Source organism: Meleagris gallopavo, chromosome 15 (genome assembly GCF_905368555.1).
Source record: "Meleagris gallopavo chromosome 15, MGAL_WU_HG_1.1, whole genome shotgun sequence".
Lineage (NCBI taxonomy): Eukaryota > Metazoa > Chordata > Aves > Galliformes > Phasianidae > Meleagris > Meleagris gallopavo.
In genome coordinates, this window is record NC_139418.1 from 16,895,321 (window position 1) to 16,907,655 (window position 12,335).

A 12,335-nucleotide genomic window follows, 5' to 3' on the forward strand; every position below is an offset into this window, starting at 1 on the left:
AATTAGGCTATTTTTACTGTACTTCATGCAACCAAAGACCCGAGTCAGGGCAGCACTTGTTTCTCCTCCTGGACGAGTAGTTGTACCCGGTCCTGGCTCTCAGGTCCTTTGTTTCAAAGCTTTTCATTGAGCCACTTCCCAGTAGGTCTGAATTGCCATAATTGCAACATTCTGAACTGATCCCTTCTCTCCTTCCCCCAAAGTCATTGGTTGTGCAAGAGCCTGACCCACACTGATGGTTAGTAAATTGTTTTTGTGCTGCCTCAGTCAGGGCATTTTTCTCACAATAATAGGTATAATTTGCAAATAATTTTCCTCACGCCCATTTTCAGCCCTTGCATGGAACAGTCACTTCCTCACTTCTGCTCTCTGTGATGTGGCTTCTCCCTTCCACGTTGGGCTTTCATGGTGTCTTTTTGGTTTTGTGCAGCCCAGGTGATGCTCGGAGGGTTAATCCCTGGGCTTCACACCCATGGGGCAGCACAGCGAATGCCCTCACTGAATGTGAAGTCTGTGTAGTGCACTTCAATGTTTTCTCAGTTTTACAGAGAATCAAAATATGGTTTCTAGGGACAGAGAACAAGACTTGCTCAATTCTGTCCTAATCTGGCCATTAATTGTCACTGCTCTGTGTGTTCCCTGCACACAACCCCTGGCTGTGCCAGGACAGTATGTGCTGATTTGGCTCAAGGAGCTCTGTTAAATAACCATTTTCTAAACTGTATGGAGGGGTGATGCAAAAGCAGGGAAACGGTTGGGATGGAGGCGGGGAGGGAGGAGGAGCAGTGAAGCAATCCCTGCTTCTGAAAGAAGTGCTTGTCAGGCTGTGGCCTTCCCGTCTTACGTGCTGTCAGCCGGCAGTCCTTGTGGGGCTGGGTAGTTGCACTGCAGTCATCCTGCAGAGCAGCGCTTTTGGCGATGGGAAGAGCACAAGTCAGATGTGTTCATGGCTTTCCCAAGGTCATTTGTGTTGTCTAATCCAGGATTGCAGCTGCCAGCCTTGCAGCAGGCGCCATGCGGAGGCTCCTGAATGCTTACCTAGGCTTTCTTTGGGAAAGGGCTGCCGGGGGTTCTTCTGCCCAGGTTGGGACCTGGGCCACGCCGGGGGCTTTGAGCATTTCACCGGTTCATCCTGGCTGCAGGCGGCCTCCCTGGGCTAGCTCCCAGCCCCCAGCAGCTCTGGGAAGTTGTGTGTAGAGCTCTGGTGGTAATGCAGCCCACACTGCTGTCGTGCTGTGCTCTGAGGCTGTTCAGCATTTGGCAAAGGCTAGGGAGGCTCAGACAAAGACCGAATGCCGAGTTTCTCCCTGCTCGCCTTCGCCAAACAAATACTGGGGTTTGATCAGCCCAGGGGGCCGTGGAAAAGCTGCGCATCTTCCAGTATCTTGTCTGTGGTGACTGTCCATCTGAAAAATGAGAACGTCTCCATGTCTCTGCTCTGCAGACCCAACCACGGTGCAGCTCCAGGGTTAGGGCTGCTCCTGCACAGACCGGTGGCAATAATTTCACATGTGCCTGTGACCAAACTGCTGCTGCTGTGCTCCCATACCTGTCTGTGCTTTAGCACATTAGAACCATGTCTGCAGCAAGCTGCTGGCCTCACCAGCCCCCCTTCAAATTGATTTGGAGTCTGGCTCTGTGCCATGGAGCCCTTGTTACAGGAGCTTCCTATAAGGGCTTGAAATGACTGTAATGATTGAGTGGAGTCCGGATGCAATGCCTGACCCTGAAAACCTATGTAACTCTGCTTCCTGCTCTTACTTATGCTGGTCTGAAAGAGAATGAGACTTGGAGTACTATAGTGAGGTCTGCTTTTTGGCCACTATCTAATTTTACAGAGCTTTTGGATTTTACATCCTGCTGTGTGGCCAGATGGCCATCAGCCTGCAGGGTGATTTATCTTAATCTTCTTTGGGAGCTGGGAGGAAGCAATGCAGAGAGCTGGGGGCTGAGTGGGTATCAGTGTACTGCTAGAGCTGGGTGAATTGAGATGTGCTGCTTCGGAAATGAAGGGGACTTGCTCTGCTCTGTGGAAATAATCATAGAATCTTTTGAGTTGGAATGGACCTTCAAAGGTCGTCTAGTCCAACTCCCCTTAACGAACAGAGACATTATAGCTCAGTCAGGTGCTCAGAGCCTGGCCCATCCTGACTTTGTATGTTTCCAAGGGACATCCACCGTCTCTCTGGACAACCTGTGCCAGTGCATCACTGCCCTTATTGTAAAAAATATTTTCCTTATGTCCAATCTCAATCTCTCCTCTTTCGGTTTGAAATCATTTCCTCTTCTCCCTGCTGAAGAATCTGTCCTCTTCCTCTCCTCACTGCTTTCACCTCCTTTTTTCACATCCACTTGATCCTCCATCTGTTCAGGGTGGAAGCACGGCCCTTCCTGGTGGCCCTTGTTCCCCACAGCTTGGCATCTCTGGTGCTTTGAGACAGCTAGGACTGAAAACTCATTTCCCTCTGCTCTCCACTTCTTGGTTTCTTTCTCCTCTGTGGCTTTTAAAACCACAGTAGTGTTTGAAAAAAAGTTCATAATGATCATCATCATGATGGCACTGTGTTACACGACACAGAATTGTGTGGTGGGGAATGCAGGGGAGCTTGCTTTGGCCTTGCATTGCCTTGGCTGATGGATACACATCTGGAGCCAGCAGGGTTACATGTGGCTCAGCAGAGCTGGCTGTGTCTTCATGCCCCTTCACTGGTGCTCTGAAATACCATATCAGCATAAAGTGAAGAATTAGTGGATTAAACAGAAATAATCTGGTAGGCAAAAATAGGACGGGATGAGACCAGCTCAGTAGTGCTGGGAATATGACGTTACACGAAGGTCAGATAAATATTTGTGTGTGCAACATTGGTAGTACAAATGATACGCATCACCTTTGCTGATTTTAGATATTTCTCTGCTGGATTACAGTATGAATACTGCATCTCAGTAGTGCTTTGAAATGTTGCTCTGGAACGAAGAGCCTGTGATGTGCATCTTGGGCAGGAGGCTGTGTTCTACGTCTGTCCCCTGGGGAGCAAGAGCCTCTATGGACAGGGGAATAACGGGAGGAAGGGTGTAGGCTTTGCTTTGTGGGCAGAGTACAACGCTACCAGCCCTGCTAATAGAAGGCTGCGGATCTGCTCCCAGTTATGATGGAGAGGCTGTTTTAAATATACAGGATGGGGATTAGGGATGCCTGTTGTGAAGAGTGCAGGTAGGCTGTGCTTTTCTCTGGTGGGTCTGAGAGTTTGCTCTTCGCTGCTGCCTTCCCTCTCTGTGCAGCCCCTAAAGGCAGGCTGGTCTGCAGCTCCTTCCTTTCTCAGCACTCCCAGCCTGCAGACATCATCAAACACCCAAGCCCAAAGCTTCCGACCATTCTGCTGCTGGAGCGAGTGGAGCCAGCGTAAGGGTCAGGGCTGCGTGGATACAAATCTGACTTTCATCTGTGCTGGTGCAGTTCGGAATCATTGGGTAAATGAATGAGATAAAGGGAGGCTGCTTCTGTGAGAGGAAAATCAAGCTTTTATGATGCTCATTAAAAGTTAAATTTAAAGATGAATAAAGGCACTTTGGATATTTAATCAGATATTATTTCTGGATATAACTACTGCAAATAAATCCCCGACCTTTCCTGATCCAGAGCTCAACAACGAGTTGGAGAGCTTATTCATCTACTTGGGAGGATTATGCTCAGTCGTTTCCATCCGGAAAGACTGCTCCTGTTTCTCCCCTCTGCTATGGCCGAGAGCACAGTGAGGTGTGGCTCAGCCCTTGGTGGGCCCTGTGGTGGGGCATGCAGGGAATGGGACTGGTGCTTGTGCTCAACCTCAGGCATCCCAGGGGCTGGGGGAAACTGCTGCGCTGTGGGAATGGTTGGTGTGTGAGCCTGAGATGGTGAGCTGCGTTGGCTGGACAGCACTGTGCAGGGATACCAGAAGGTCAGGACTAAGTTAGTGCTAGGAAGCCCTGCTGAGGTGGGTCTGTCTGAACAAAAGGGTTTCCACACTATGGTTTCCTGCTCCTCAGGCACCCCAGTGCAGTGTTTTGTGGTGATCAGGGTGCTGCAGGCTGTGTCCCTCTGATGGGTGCTGCCTTGCCTTTGTTGTGTCTGTGCCTGCAGGTGGCTGGGAGCTGTGCTGAGAACCCCCAGGTGCTGAGCAGAGCACCCTGGAGCTTTGGGATGTTCGTACATCCTGCAGCACAGGAATCCTCCAGCCTATGTGCTTACGTTGGCTCAGCGCTCCACTGTGTTTGCCCAGAAAAATATAATAGACCTGTTTTACTGTTTCAGGTTTTTGTGCCATTCATCATGTAACAATCCCAGCAGGGAACTCAAAAGGAGTGATTAGCAAGGGCTGGCCCCATGCAAGGCACAGGCAGCCAGTGGACTGGAAGCTTGTCATGAACCAAGTGCAAATCTGTGTTTAAATAAACGATTTGAGCAGGGAGAAGGAAAGGAATAAAATCACGTGTGCCTTGCTGTGAGGACACTGCCAGCCCTGGGCTCTGCTCTGCTCCTCTTGGCCTCTAGACAAGGCACGATGTTGTCTCTTCCAACACGACGGTTCCTCGTGCCTGTGCAGAAGTCAGTGAAGTCCCCTGCTTTTAAGATAGTGCTGTGGCTTTCCTCACTCCAGAGCCGTCCCTCTCGGGATGAGTGGTGAGCAGCATTGTGCAGTCCTTGCATAAGATGGCTCTGGGAGAACTGTGCAACTCCTTGCTGGAGAATGTGGTGGGGATGCTGGATGTCTTCGTCTGGGTCGCTCCCGAGTGTGGGTGCAGCCCTCGGCAGCAGTGTCAGGGGCTTGGTTACTGGGTGGGCATGGAAAGGATTTATAGGAATTACCAGCACTCAGATCAAGCGGGCTGTTCTGTGCAGTTTTCAAGGATTTATTGTGTCAAAAATATGATTCCCCTTTTTTATTCACGGGCAACCTAGTGTCAGCTTTGCAGACAAAGGTCTCATGGGGACATCTCTCCTAGGTTCATGTTTTGACCAGCTGCAGCCATAAATCTCTGGCACAGCCATAGCTGCTGGGGCAGAGATGCGGGAGGTGAGGATCAGAGGTGCAGAGGCTGCAGTGATGACTGAGGGTTGTGTGCTCACCACACTACACCTGGTACAACGCTGTGCTCGTGTCTCTCCTCCGCGAGCACCTCATTTATCTCCTTTCCTTCCCCCCGTCTGAGCAGGGATACAGCAGTGCTGTGCGTGCTGTGGATGGCTGCAGGATGAGCGGAGCACGGTGGGAAGCCGTCCCTCTGCGAGGTGTTTGTCACTTCTCTCCTCTCTTCCCTTTCAGCTGCCCAGTTGGATAATATCGGCTTCAGCATAATCAAGAAATGCATACACGCTGTTGAAACAAGAGGTAGAGCACTTCACCAGATGGTCTGGTTTGGGGGAAGGCGTTGCATCTGTTCATAGCGCAGCGATTGCTTACCTGCTCTTTTCATGAACGAAAATGATTTGTTAACCCTGTGAATCCCATGTCAGATAACCGCTGTGATCTGCTCACGCACACAGCGTGCTGAGATGTGCGCTGCCGGGTGGCCTGGTTGGCACTGAGGTCGGGATGGGGCTGAGTCAGGAGGCGCAGCACAGAGCTACAGGCTGCGCCAGAGCATGCCCCCATGCAGTAATAACAAAGCATTTCCTCTCCTGTGGCTGACGAACAGATGTGCATTTCAGTCCTTCTCCATGCACAGCGTGGAGAAGGCTCAGACCTAAGCCTGAAGAACTTGGCCCAGTAAAATTTTTCTAAAATTGCCTTTCTGGTGTACTTTGTGTGCAGATCCTTCATGGTGCAGCCATACTCCCTGCACTGCTAGTGCTGTGTGGCACGGTGGCCTTGGATTTTTGATTCTTGAGCTAATTGGGGTCATTACTTTTAATCAATATATGACAGCCCTGAAATCAAAACCAATTTTTACCCTCTTCTATAATTTTGTATGCAGTCGGTGGGAGTATTTAATTATTGCTGTTGGAGGACCCAAAGAAGTGAAATAAATGTTAGTAGCTCTTTTGACATTCTTCTGATAAACTCTTTATTTTTTCCAGGGATCAACGAGCAAGGACTCTACAGAATCGTTGGAGTAAACTCTAGAGTTCAAAAGCTGTTGAGTATATTAATGGGTAAGTAGCTTATATTTTGTTATGGGCAAGTAGGCTGTGCTGCTTTGAAGTCATCTAAACCAAGAACGGAGGCTCCTGTCTGAGTACCTAATCGTGGTGACTGTGCCCTTAGGACCACATGCTGTTAGAGGCCCGGAGGTCCCAGGGCACTACTGGCAGGTTGTGGAGGTAGGACTTGTGGAGAGCATTGCTCTAACGAGTTTTCTGTTGTGATCACTGATGTCCTACTCACATGCGCTACAAATTTTGGCATCCTTCCCAAATGCAAACTAAAATCTTAGAAGAAAGAGCTGAAAGCTTTGGTTTTTAATCTCAAAGCTCCCGCAGTGTTCCCAGAATACTTTTTAATTATTTTCTTGCGTGCTGCATGCTGCCTGTGGCTCTGACTTTCTCCTTGGACTTTCCTGTGCCTGTTTTAACATAGTCTTGCTCAGAGCTTTCAAGCATGCATTTTCTCATGCCTGAGACATTGGGTCCCACAGCTGTGGGTGCTCGGGAGCAGAGGAGCTGTCAGGTCACGCCGTGGCAGAGCCTGGTGCTGACAGCATGGCCCCAGTGTGCAGCCACAGAGCTGCTGCCCAGCAGCCCTCAGAACCCCACTGCGTTTCTCCTTGCAAAAAGTTCGAGGCCACTGCGTTCCATTCTGAATGTCTTTCCTCCTTTCATCCCTATTCCTCCTCCTTTTCCCACCACTGAAGTGCTCTGTGAGCAAAGCCCCTGGTGGCTGTTGCCGATGTCAGCACTAACCTCCTCAAAATTGGTAATCCACAGAGACTGTTAGGAGCCAGAAGGGTAAGGCTCTAAATCACAGCCCTCGGCTCCCTCCTGACGCAAGGGGACACGTCTGCATCAGTTATGCTCTGGCATTTGGAAAGTTCGCTGCAGTCACAAGAGCTAGTGACTGCCTGTTTTTCTTTTATTAGTAGAAGTTTGGCATAGGCTCTGGAGCATGTGAGTACGTCCTGCTGGCCACGCAGATAAGCCAGCTCTGTCTCATGGTGCACACATTTGGCACCGTTGCGTTAGAGCATCAGTTAAAGAGCATTGCTGCCCACTGATAAAAATAGGCCAGGGCCTGGGTGCCGTGCAGCATGGCAGCTCTGCCGTGCCAGGTCCTCTGCCCGTCTTCTGTAGCAGTGTGTATCATCTCGAGAGCTGCAGGGTGACTGAACCTGCTCTATTCTCCCATGGCTGAGCTCCATCCCATCGGCCTCACGGTTGCATCAATTCCGATTAGAGGCTCTGAGGCTGTGACAGATGGCAAAACTTGCTTGTTTTAAGAGCTCTTTGGAGCTGGGAGGGATTCAAAGTTTTGGACACCATCCAGCATCCATTATCTTCTCAGTGACCGAAGCCACTCAGCTGTTGACCTCGTGTCTCATAATGTGGTGATATACAGGCAGTGTTTTCTCTTTGTCGTGGCGTGTCTTCATTAGCTGTCGGCACTGGGAGGCCGAGGAGAGGTGGCTGTGTGCTCAGAGAGTGCCTGCTGGGTGTTGGCAGCTTCCTCCCCTGAGGGCCCCCCATCACCAGGACTCTCTGCACACCCAGCTCTCCCCACCTTTCTCTCAATCACCAACAGCTAAACTGTCCTTATGTGGAGCTGGAGTTTGGACTGTCTACAAGGAAAGTGTTGAACAGAAACGTGTCAGTTGTCAAAGCCTCTTTTGTTCTGTGCTGTCCCTCTTGTTTGGTGTCCTGAAGGTAGCAGCACCGCTCGGCTCAAAAGTTTGTGTTTGCATTCAACCCTCGTGAAAAGCAAAGCCAGATTTTGCTTGCAACTCCAGATTCCCCTTATATTTAGAAATGAATGTGGGCAGCATCAGTGATTCACACGCAGTTAAATGGCAAAAAGATTGAGTTTCAGTGTGCGGCGGCTGATGTAAGCGACACTGCTGGGAGGGCCCTGGCTGCTTTGCAGAGGCCGTGGCCGTGCTGTGCTGCAGTGCTCTGGGGTCAGGGGTGGCACAGCCGGGCTTGGGCAGAGCCCCTGGCCTTGTAGGAGCTCGGGGTGGAGCGGGCAGTGTGTGTGGGGGCTTGTGGGGGCAGCTCAGCTGTGGGGATTCAGCTGCCTTTCTTCAGCCTTCCCCATACCACCAAAATGAGGACAAAACCCAGCCAATACAGCTCGGTCACTTGGAGCCCTGATGGGAGGGCATACTGCTGAGGGCGCTGATGCTGTAGCTGCTCTGAGCTGAGTGGGTGGGCTGGACTCGTCCTGCTGCACAGGGCGGGGGCTGAGGCGTCCTCCAGGTTGTAGCTGCTGTCACCCAATGTCTTATGGCTGTTCTGGAAGTCTCTCCAGCCACCCAAGGGTGGGTGGGAATTATGGCTGGGTGATGAGCTTGTGTTCCGGGCTGTTCCTCTCATCGTGCAGAAATTAGTGTGGAATTGAAACCATCTGTCTTATGGCAGCAGCTTTCTCCATCCCCAGGAAATAGATGGAGAAGTTCCATGAGAATGGGCTTTGGGCAGGGGCAGTGCTGGGCAGGAGGAGGCTGCTGGGGCTGCTGTGTTGGGCTGGGACTGCCTGCCCAGTGTGGGCTCCTGCTGCCAGCCCATGTCCTGCCCCCAACACCTGTATGGTCACCTGGAATGCAAAGACACTACTGGAAAACAAAAGACAAAAGCAGACAACGCGTTCTATTTGCTTTATGATTTAGATCTGGAGATGTGCCGCTTCCTTTTCTTTCTTCGTGTACCCACACACGAGGCTTTAAGTAATGAATTCCTTTGCTCTGCAGCCCATAGAGAGCAGGACAAGCGTCCTGCTTGGCATTTGTAACTGTGCAGAACGAGCTCCCACCAGAAGTGGGAAGTGATGCTGGAGTGTCATGGCGTGAGCAAAGTGCTTCCTTCTGCATCTGCTAAGAGACAGCAGAGCAGTAATGACAGCAGTGGGGAACTTCAGGGTTAACACTGCACTGGGCTTGCTGGATGCTTTTATGGGCGCTATTTCACATTTACTCTGGTTCGTATGGAAGTTTGCCCTTGTGAGCAAACTGCATCCATCATTTACCTGGCAGACAGATGCTGCCTCTGTAATGCACTGCCATAGCTGTGTGCGGGCTGGTAAGCGTGAAGGTCAGGGAGAGCTGCTTATCAGCACAGAGTCTTTGCATGTGAGCAGCCATACAGCATCACCTGCTGTTCCATGAACCGTATTTAACAACTCCTGGATGACCTTTCAAAAAGACGTTTGGTCGGGAGCTGTTGGCTCAGCTCTACCAAAGGCCTTGCCGTTAAAAAGATGTTTTTTTGTTGTTTTTTTTTAGGTTTTTGTTTGCCTTTTTCTTGCGGCGGGCTTATCTTTAATCTGTTAGAATTGCCTCCCTAGGAAGGTCATGCAGTGGGAAGTTGCCTTGGCATCGAGAGGGAAGGATGGCGTTCAGTTGTGATTAATGCGAGGCACATGATCTGGGTGTGAATGCACATTTCTCCAGTGGTTACTTTTTCAGGAGTTCCTCTTTTTGTAAATTAAACTGAGGGAAATTCTAACTCTTATCCAATGCGTTATTTTAATTCATTTTAAAATTCCACTATGTTTACCTATTCCTTTAAAATTCAAAAGCACGTCATGCATGTCTGTGAGGTGAAGGTACTGCAGAGCTGCCTGTGGCACCTGGTGGTGTTGGCAGCTGCACCCAGCAGCAGTGCCTGGCCGTGGGGCTCATCCTGCAGGCAGGATGTGGTCCTGGAGGGTCCTACTGCTGTTTCTCCTGAGGTCTGGAGGGGTTTCCTGTGGTTTCACTGAGGTCAGAGCGTGGCTGTGTCCTGCTGCTGCCTCCTGCCCAGCAGCGCCCGCTGCGTCCCTCGCTGCTGCTGTGCAGGGTTGTGCTCTTGTGCTCAGTACTCTGAGCCTTTAAGTGCTGGTGTGAGATGCCCATGGCCAGGCTGGTTCATGCCGGTGTGCTGGTGGTTTCTAAGCTGTCTGTTTCTAATTGTTAGCAAGGAGTCGGGAGCGGTGTCACCCACTTTGTTTATGGCGCATGGTCACAAGTGTGGCCAGTGCAGGTCCTGGTGTGCGACTGGTGCTGCACGTGGCTGAGCGCTGGGGCAGGGAGCCTCAGCCCTGTCGGAGCTGTGATTTTTCTGCTGAGTCCTGCAGGGATCTGTGGTTGTCTTCTGAGTCGTGTCTGTGCACTGCCATCACTGCTGTCCCCCGCACCGTGTTTAGTGCCATGCTTTGAGTCCAGCTGCCAGGATCATTGCTTGTGACTGATGTTTTTCTTTTCTGCTCTGTTTTTTTTTGTCCCACGCAAGTGAGCATGTCCTATCTGGTGATGAAGTCGGCTTCCCGGAGAAGCGCCTGCTGGGGAACAGCTTGTGGTCTCTGGGGTTTGGAAGAGCAATGAGAATGGGACGTGATGAGTGTCCGTGCAGCTGGCTGTGCGCTGTTGGTGCTGAGTGGTATGAGCTGGGATTGTCTTCACTTGGGTTCACTTGTTTACTTTTTTTCTTCTATCCTTAGATCCAAAAACTGCCACTGAAACAGAAACTGAGATCTGTGCAGAATGGGAGATAAAGACCATCACTAGTGCCCTGAAAACATACCTGAGGTAAGGGAAGCGAGGCTGGTCTGTCACGCAGCTTCAGGACCAGTTCCATGATGATCAGAGGCATTACTGCCTGTTATTTAACAAAAGCATTTATAAACAAAGAAACTGCCCTTAGAGAATTCATTCTTTTTCCTTGACCCTCTGGCATGCTTGAGTAGGACGGGGGGAATATTCTCAGCTCTCTGACAAGTGCGTATATTGCATGAATGTAATGACAGGGCTCCTTCTCACATGCCCTGCTCTGGTGTAGGCTTTTCTCTGAGCCTTTCACTGCAGGCTTCAGCTGAGGAGTGCGTGGAGAAGGTGAGCACAGTGCTCCTGTAAGGGCCATGGCAGTTGTTACAGTCCCTTCTCAGAACTGGGTGCTAAGCTTTATGTAAGTAATAATTTCCCTATGAAAGCTGATGCCGCTATCATGTGCGTTATCTTCCAGAAATGGTAATTTCTTGGCAGCAGTCAGCATCTCATTCTCGACAACACGCTTCTACCTGTTGTGACTGCAGGTTTTTGCTTTGTGTTGTCCTTCTGTGTGTTGGGTTGTTGGTTTTTTTTGAGACACAGAGAGCAAGAGAGAAGCTAAATCCAATTAGAGCGATGGGTATAATTAGCTTGGTGGATCTCAGCCTAGAAAATCGCTAAACACTGCATAATTTTGTATGATTGGCAACCTTTGTTCCAGAGCTTGAACTGTTTGCAAGGCAACAAGGAATGTCAGCGGCAACAAGGAATGTCAGCAGCACCAAGATGTCCCACTGAAGGGATGTGGAAGTGGGAGGGAGATTGAGAAGTGTAATGGGAACAGTGACTGTTAAAGTTTTATGACTGGGCTTGTTTCTCTTTTTAATTTATTTTTAAACTTACTCAGAAATCACAGACTCACTGATGTACAAAAGCTTTGTTTTACTGTGGTACTGAAGGAATGTCAAAATTAAAACTGAATTTAGTATGGTGCAAAAAAAGAGAGGAAGAATAAACTGAAGGTACTTCAATAAATCTTGGGCCTTCTGATGAGAGGAATCAATTAGAGTTGTTACTGCTTCGTTCTGCTCTCAAAAAACAGAGCTGAATTTATGGTGATTGCAGAGCTTTATTTCTACAGTTCTGTGGATGGTGTTACTCACTTGTGCTGCGTGTGATACCTTTTTATCTTCCAGAATGCTTCCGGGGCCGCTCATGATGTACCAGTTTCAAAGGAGCTTCATCAAAGCAGCAAGTGAGTTTGTTGATGTTTACAGCATGGGGCCAGAAAAGGAACAGGACTTTCAAGCAGCTGAACATAACCTCTACCCTGCTGCTCTCCCACTGATCCCTTGTTCTTAAATCTTGGAGACTAGAACAAGAATTGAGATGCAAGGGGCAGGGTGCCGTGTGGGACTTTCTGGATAAACAGAAAGCACGTGGTCATGTTTAGAGGAGGGCTGTCTGATGGCAGCTGGTGGTGCAGGTATTTCTTCTTCTGACCATCAACCTCCAAAACGAGCGAGGCTGTTGTTCAAACAACGCCTACACTGTTCTGATTTTATCAGTTGCGGTTCCAGCATCTGAGCTCCTTTCCTTTGTCTGCCCTGGGAGCATGCTTTCTGTGGAGCAGGTGGCTGTCAGAGCTGTGTGCTGCGGGACGGCGGTGGGGAGGGCTCACATCAGTG

The 12,335-nt window shown here is 50.0% G+C and overlaps 1 protein-coding gene across 3 annotated transcripts in view; it reads left to right on the top strand.

Annotated features, from left to right (window-relative positions):
* ARHGAP26 (Rho GTPase activating protein 26) overlaps positions 1-12,335 on the top strand; it is a 99,504-nt gene that overhangs the window by 47,351 nt on the left and 39,818 nt on the right. For 2 of the 3 annotated variants that reach the window (XM_085236862.1, XM_085236859.1), the window contains exons 13-16: positions 5,301-5,366; positions 6,056-6,130; positions 10,602-10,689; positions 11,844-11,902. In XM_085236862.1, the coding sequence (XP_085092988.1) occupies positions 5,301-5,366; positions 6,056-6,130; positions 10,602-10,689; positions 11,844-11,902 (288 nt within the window). The remainder of the gene's footprint in view (positions 1-5,300; positions 5,367-6,055; positions 6,131-10,601; positions 10,690-11,843; positions 11,903-12,335) is intronic. The other variant, XM_085236861.1, reaches the window with a different exon arrangement.